General features: G+C 35.1%; 1 protein-coding gene across 5 annotated transcripts in view; it reads left to right on the top strand.

Annotated features, from left to right (window-relative positions):
- The first annotated feature begins 430 nt into the window (after nt 1-430).
- Nucleotides 431-7,273, top strand: part of PYROXD1 (pyridine nucleotide-disulphide oxidoreductase domain 1) — a 36,501-nt gene continuing 29,658 nt past the window's right edge. For 3 of the 5 annotated variants that reach the window (XM_045073030.1, XM_013057847.2, XM_004755717.3), the window contains exons 1-2: nt 431-602; nt 4,749-4,829. In XM_045073030.1, the coding sequence (XP_044928965.1) occupies nt 519-602; nt 4,749-4,829 (165 nt within the window). In that variant the 5' untranslated portion in view covers nt 431-518. Of the gene's footprint in view, nt 603-1,001; nt 1,226-4,748; nt 4,830-7,273 lie in introns of all 5 variants that reach the window. The other 2 variants (XM_004755718.3, XM_013057848.2) reach the window with 2 other exon arrangements.

Here is a 7,273-nt window from a genome sequence, read left to right as displayed (position 1 = left end):
TTCTAAAATATAAAATCTTGGATTGCTAGGCGAAAGGTAAGAAAGGATGATACAGCCTATGACATAAGAGTTTAAAAGCTAAGTCTTTGTCAAGTTTCTCCTAAGAAAGAATAGTGAAAACCGGGGCGGTTCACTTATTCTGAGAATGCTCTGTCCTATGAGAACTCTGGTTTGTGTTTAGAGAATTTGCTGAGCTTCTCTTGGCGACCCATCCTCTTTACTTTCTCTTCTTTTATTTTGTTCTGTGTCTTCTCCTTATCAAACTATGTGGAAAAACCACATCCAGGCGACTGGCAGTAAAAGAAAACTCTGGAATCAGAGAAACGTCTTTGGATTTGGGAATCGCGGTCCGAACCGCAAACTCTAGAACACTAAGTATGAGCTGCCGGGCACCCGTAGCTCAGTCTCAGGCTCGGCGCCGGCACCGGAAGTGGCGGCCCAGCGTGACTTCCGCTCCCGGAGTACAAGGGACGCGGGTCGCCCACTGGTTGTCGGTAAGGCAGTGGGAGTTTGAGAGCATGGAGGCAGCCGGGCCTGTCTCAACGGGCGGGAAGTTTGTGGTGGTCGGCGGTGGTATCGCGGGTGTTACCTGTGCTGAGCAGGTAGGCTGGCGCGCAGAGCCCCGCCGCTTTCCCGACCCCGGAGTCCCTCGTTGGCCGCTTCCCTCCCGCCGCACTCCTCCTTGCTCTCAGGTGTTAGAGGCTGCGTGGTGGTCCCTGGTCGAGGTTGTTAGAGCCTCTCAAGCTTCGCCCTGGGTTCAGGGAGGAGTAGGGAGCAAGGTTTTTTTTGGGGGGGGGGACACCCCAAAGCTGACTGAATCAGATTCTGGTCCTGGTTATGTCAGAACAGCAAGAGGGCTTAAAACTAGTAAGTACTTGGTCAGAAAATTCAGCCCTTTTTCTTAATTAACTGATTGAATTCAGCTTCCGGGTATATGCCGGATTCTTAGTTCATCGTAAATAACTGATAAACTCTTAACGTTTTCTCTTATACTTTCTCAGACTATACTTCTAGTCTCTACACGGTGGAAGAGATTTCATCTCCAGTAGTGTTTTGTAAAACAACCAGCAAGAGATTAAATGTAACTAGGACTGCTTTTCTGGTTCTAGTGAATAATCAGACAAAATAAATACCTGTGTACATTCCAAAAAGGACTGCTTCGTTGATATAAAGTAAACATTCAGCAATTACTGAAGTCCCAGAAGTAGAGCAAGAAATTCAAGAGGTTTTTGCAAACTTTTAATTTTTAGGGTTTTTTTTTTTTTTTTCACCAAGTAAACACCTATGATCCAGGCATTGTACGAAGGGCTGATTAGTTCTTTATAAACAAAGCGTGCTACCTCCTTTTTTAGAACTCACAGTCTAGTGGAAGACATGTAAATAAATCGTTCCAGTTTAGGGGTGCCTGTGGAGTTGGCAGGGTGTAAATCAGGGCGGGAGTGGCCTTTCGTCTTAGTATGGAAAATTGAGTAAAAAGTTCACCAGATAGACAAGAAAAATCAGAGGGTCCAAAGGGAGGCAAGGATATAATCTCAGGTGGAAAAAGTATAGCATTACCTAAGAGCGGCAAAGCTTAAAGAACATGGTGTTTGGAGGAGGTGACCAGAGGTGAAGGTAGGAAGATTGGCAGAGACCAGATCATAAAGGGACATATAAGTCTTGCTAAGAATTTAGCAAGAAGTTGCAAGTAGTGAGATGATTTGGAATAGTGGCCTAATGTGGTCAAATGAAATATTATGAGAGGTGGTTTGTTCCAATGCATTTGGGCCACAGGCAGCTGGTTAAATGTGACTGGAAGGCCAGTTGAAAGGTGAATTTAGTAGTACAAAGAAATTTTGAGGGCCAGGTGTACCACTGCAAACAAAGTGGGGAAATAAATTACAGAATATACAAAGAAAAGAAAGGTGGAGAGAGTGGTAATATTATCAAGTATTACAGAAAGTTCAAAGGAGATGATACTGAAAAGAATCTGGCGAAGTTTAAAGGTGTATAGATGAATTGAAGATGTTCTTTTTCCCTTTTATTGAATTATTGACATACAGTATTGTCTTAGGTATATGTCATAGTGATTGGATATTTTCATACATTATGAAATGACCTAATAGGCATAGTTAACCTCTGTCACTATACAAAGTTATTACAATATGATTGACTATATTCTTTATGGTGTACATTACATCCCTATGACTTACTTATTTTATAACTGGAAGTTTATTCCTCTTAATTCCTTTAATCTATTTTGCCCAACTCCCCTCCACCCCCAACCCCTTTCCACTCTGGCAGTCAGCAGTTTGTTTCCTGTATCTATGAGTTCTGTTTTGCTTTGTTTTATTCTTTTGTTTCCACAAATAAGTGAAATTATATCGTATTTGTCTTTCTCTGACTTAGTTCACTTAACATAATTACTCTCTGGGTCCACTGATGTTGTCACAAATGACAAGATTTATTTTATCTTATAGCTGAATAATATTTCATTGATATTTATACCGCATCTTTTTATTCATTCATCTATCAGTCGACAGGTTGCTTCCATATCTTGGCTATTGTAAATAATGCTTCAGTGAACATAGAAATGTATGTATCTCTTTAAACTGGTGTTTCAGTTTTCTTCTCTTACATACCTAGAAGTGGAATTGCTGAATATATGGTAGTTCCATTTTTAATTTTTTGAGGAACCTCCATATTGTTTTCCATAGGAGATGCACCATTTTACATTCCAACAACAGTGTACAATGGTTCCCTTTTCTCCACATCCTCACCAACACTTATTTCTTATCTTTTTGGTAATAGCCAATTAGACAGTTGTGAGGTTTATCTCATGGTTTTGATTTGCCTTTCCCTGGTGATTAGTGATGTTGAGCATGTTTTCATGTGTTTATTGGCCATCTGTAGGTCTTCTTTGGAAAAAATATCTTTTCAAGTTTTGCCCCTTTTTAAATTTTTTTACATTAAGTTGTGTAATTTTTTATTATATTTTGGATATTAACCCCAGTTGGATATGTAACTAGCAAATATTATCTCCCATTCAGTAGGTTGTCTGTCTGCTTTGTTGATGGTTTCCTTTTTTCTGAAAAAGCTTTTTAGTTTGATTTAATTTTGTTTGTTTGTCTTAGCTTTTTAGCTTTTTGTTTTACCTTGCCTGAGGTGAATGGTTCAAAAAATATTCCTAAGCCTGGTGTCAAAGAGCTGATTGCTTATGTTTTCTTCTAGGAGCTTTATGGTTTCAAGTCTTATATTCATGTCTTTAATCCATTTTGAATTTATTTTTGTATATGGTATAAGATAGTGGTCCAGTTTCATTCTTTGGCATGTAAGCTGTTCAGTTTTCCCAACAGTGTTTACGAAGAGAATTTTTTTCCCCATTACATGCCTCCTTTATCAGAGATTAATTGACCATCATATATGTGGGCTTAGCTCTCTGTGCCATTCCACTGATATATGTGCCAGGGCCATACTATTTTGATCACTACAGCTTTGTAGTAGGGTTTGAAATCAGGTAGCATAATACCTCCAGCTTTGTTGTTCTTTCTCAAGATTGCTTTGCTATTTGGGGTCTTCTGCAGTTCCATACAAATTTTAGAATTCTTTCTTCCAATTCTGTGAAAAATGCCACTGGTATTTTGATGGGGATTGCATTGAATTTGTAGATTGCTTTGGGGAGTGTGACATTTTAACAATATTAAATCCATGAGCATGATAGATCTTTCCATTTATTTATGTCTTCCTAATTTTCTTCTGTCAGTGACTTATGGTTTTCAGAATGTAGGTCTTTCACATCTTTGGTTAAATTTATTCCTAGATGTTTTATTCTTTTTCATTTCGTTGTAAATGGGATGGTTTTCTTAATTTCTCTTTCCAGTAGCTCGTTATTAGCATATAGAAATGACCACTTTTTGTGTATCAGTTTTGTATTTTTTTACTGAAATTTTACTGAATTCATTTGTTCATTCTAATAGTTTTTTGGTTGAACATACTCAGTTTTAATGGTATAGTAGAGAAAGAGCTAGAAACTGGTAGAGTTTAGGAACCAGAGTGTGATTTAAGAAAAGTCTTTCAAGTTCAGAGAGAGTGAGGTTGTAACCAGAGGAAAATGATGAAACAATTAGCAAGTTAAGCCTCTAAATTCTGTTGAAGCTAATACTAAAATGGTTTTGTTTTCCCAGAGTGTATACTGGTTGGGCATTTGGAAGAGGCACAATAGCAATGCCAAAGCACTTGGGAAAAGTCAGGCTAAGATTCTGAGTGTTTATTAGTAAGGATTTGCTGTAATATTATCCTACTGCAGGGAAATGAAAATATTATTTTAAAATAAATAGAAGTTGAGTAAAATGTGTAAGCCTGACAATTCACAGACCTGTATCCTGGGGCAAATAATACATTATATGTTAATAAAAATAATTAATTAAAAAAAGTAAAATAGAGGTTGGTTTAACTGTTATTTAGGAAAATATTTTCTTCTCATTCTCTGCATGACAACTTTGAATTGGCATTAAGATAGTTTAAGTAAATAAGGAATACCTCTTTGTATCATTTTTCTTGTTCAGGAGGCTTTGTTAGTGTTTAGTGTAAATGAATTACTTGTTTTATCAGTATCAGTGTTGAATATTACTCACCACTGCCCCATAAATAAGAAGACAGAATAATGGAGACCTTTAGGTGTGGAAAAATGAGTTTATAGTTTCCTAGGTTAATAACATTATTAAAATTTATCATGTATTTTCTCCCAATTTTTTTTTTTTTTTAATAAGTTGGCTATTCAGTTTCCATCAGAAGATATTCTCCTGGTAACCGCTTCTCCTGTTATTAAAGCAGTTACAAATTTCAAGCAGGTAAGAACCTTTGTATTACTTTCTTAGTATTATTAAATTTCAGTATCTTGCATAGTTAGTGTAATTATAGTGTAATTATAGTTAGTGTAATTATAGTGTAATTATAGTTAGTGTAATTATAGTTTATATATATATATATTTATATATAGTATAATTATAGTTAGTGTAATTATAGTTTTTAAATGTTTAAAATGACAAAATGTTCTTTTGATAGAAAAGAATGTTCTTTTGTTCATTTTAAAATCAAAGCTCAAAGTTTAGAATTATATATTGAATATCGAGAGCACCCAAATGATGTTGAATTTCCTTTATTTTCTTCCCATCTTTTCCTCCCACTAAAAATTACTTTTGAGAAAATTTTAAATAAAGTGTTTTTGAGGAAAAATGTTATACAAATATGATTACAAATGTATTTGGATGTCATTTTATGTATATACACACACACACACACACACAGTTGTATATATACATACATATACAGTTGTATGTGTTTGCAAATCAGAAAAGTGCTTCTCAGTCAAGTTTACATGTACAGATGTTTCAGATATGTAATAAGCATCTGAGAACACTTTGTAGTTCCATGAATTTACATTACACACATCATAACATTACATTGAGAGTCTGAGATCATTTGGCTAATAGTATCATAGAAGAGTTAGCTCTAAACATTTTTGATGTGGTACCTCACATCAAAAAAAGTTTTGATGTATGTCTTAATTATGTATATTTATATATTTATAAATTATGCATATATTGTGCTATAATTATGTTATAATGCCTATGCAAAAAATTAAGTAAGTCTTTTGTTTCCATACCTCAGTGAAGAATACTACCATAGTCTTTAATACAAATTTTCCCTTACATCCTGATAATAAAATAAAACTTTCTCATGTTGTAAAATGCTAAGACCAAGGATAATTAAGCACAATATATTGTTTATTTAGAATCTGCTTAGAGATACTTAAGGTATCTTAGTACCTAGGTACAACCAAAGCACTTACGGGCTTGGGAGAGCCAGGGAATAAATTATGACTATTAATGTCTTAAAAGAAAAAAAATATACATTCATTTATAGGCTTAGAGCACGTACATAAGAAAAAGGTATATAGCTGGGTCTTATAAGTATTTTTCCAGAAGACTGAATTTGGTGTAACTATTCCACAGTTGTAAGACTTGAGTTCAATTTTTGCTTATTTTGTAAATTTTGTACACTAGAAGGAAAACAATCTTGGGTTCTAGGCCTAATTTATTTACTGGCTATGTAGCCTTGGCAAATCTGTATCTCAGTTGCTTCACTTGTAATATTAAGGTAATAATATCTTCTTGCTTAAGAAGTATTAAAGTTGTATAGGTTGGGAGTTTAAGATATACTAATATATGTGAAAGTTTATTAGAATAACAAATATTATGCAAGTGTTAGTTATTCATAATATTAAGAAGTAGGAACTTGCATCCTTTTTATCATTTATCAAAGACTTATATATCAGCCAGTGTGCTAGGTACCCAGAATACAGAGATTGAAAGAGCTTATACCAAAAAGTCACTAATGGTTATCTCTGAAGTCAGGGGACAGCAGTAGTGGTGGGATAGTGTGAGATTCAGAGAACGGTAAAGAGGCACATTTTATTTTATCAGGAATTATTTGTTTAATGTTAAAGAACATGTTTTCGTGGCTTGTGTAATTTCTAAAGGAGAAATTTTTACTAATAATAACTCACATTACTTATGGAGTATTTACTATGTACCAGACACTCATCTAAATGTTTTAAATGTATTAATTTAATCCTTAAGTAACTGTGAAGTAGCTTCTTATATTATCCCCACTTACAGATGAGGTAAATGAGTCACAGTGAAGTTGGATAAGTTTCTGAGATATGTATAGATAGGTTTTCAATACAGGCCCTTTGGTTCCATAGCCCTCATGGTTAATGAATAGTACTTTCTCGGAATAATTCCTCTCTATTGGGGTAACAAATCTGTAAGACATAGTTATCATACAATATGGTAATTATGCTGATAGTAGCAAAAAAAACTGAGGTCATACTACAATATATGCATAATTATTTTTATAAATATATTATGAATGCGTGCCAAAGCCTGACTTTAAGAATCCAGAAAGGCTTTACATAGGAGGGTGCATTGAAACTGAGACTGAAAGAATAGTAAGTTTTCCCATGTTTGTAAGAGGTTGAATGGAGGCAGGCATTTGCCAAGGTGCATAAAGTATATTGCTATGTAATACACTCTAACAGGTACCAATTCAGTGCTGCTGGAGTGTGAAGTGTGAGGTCGAACCAGTAGCCAGGGGCCAGACCATGATGGGGTTGTATGCTATGGTACGGAATTGTATTTTATCAAAATTTAGATGTTGCCAAACTTTTGGAGCAGGCAAGAATGCTGAATTGGAGATAGAAATTTAGTATTCATCACAGTCTCGGTGTCAG

The sequence above is a fragment of the Mustela putorius genome, unplaced genomic scaffold, assembly GCF_011764305.1.
Source record: "Mustela putorius furo isolate JIRA1106 unplaced genomic scaffold, ASM1176430v1.1 tig00537227_pilon_pilon_pilon, whole genome shotgun sequence".
NCBI lineage: Eukaryota > Metazoa > Chordata > Mammalia > Carnivora > Mustelidae > Mustela > Mustela putorius.
This window is presented reverse-complemented; position numbering and strand designations above follow the sequence as displayed.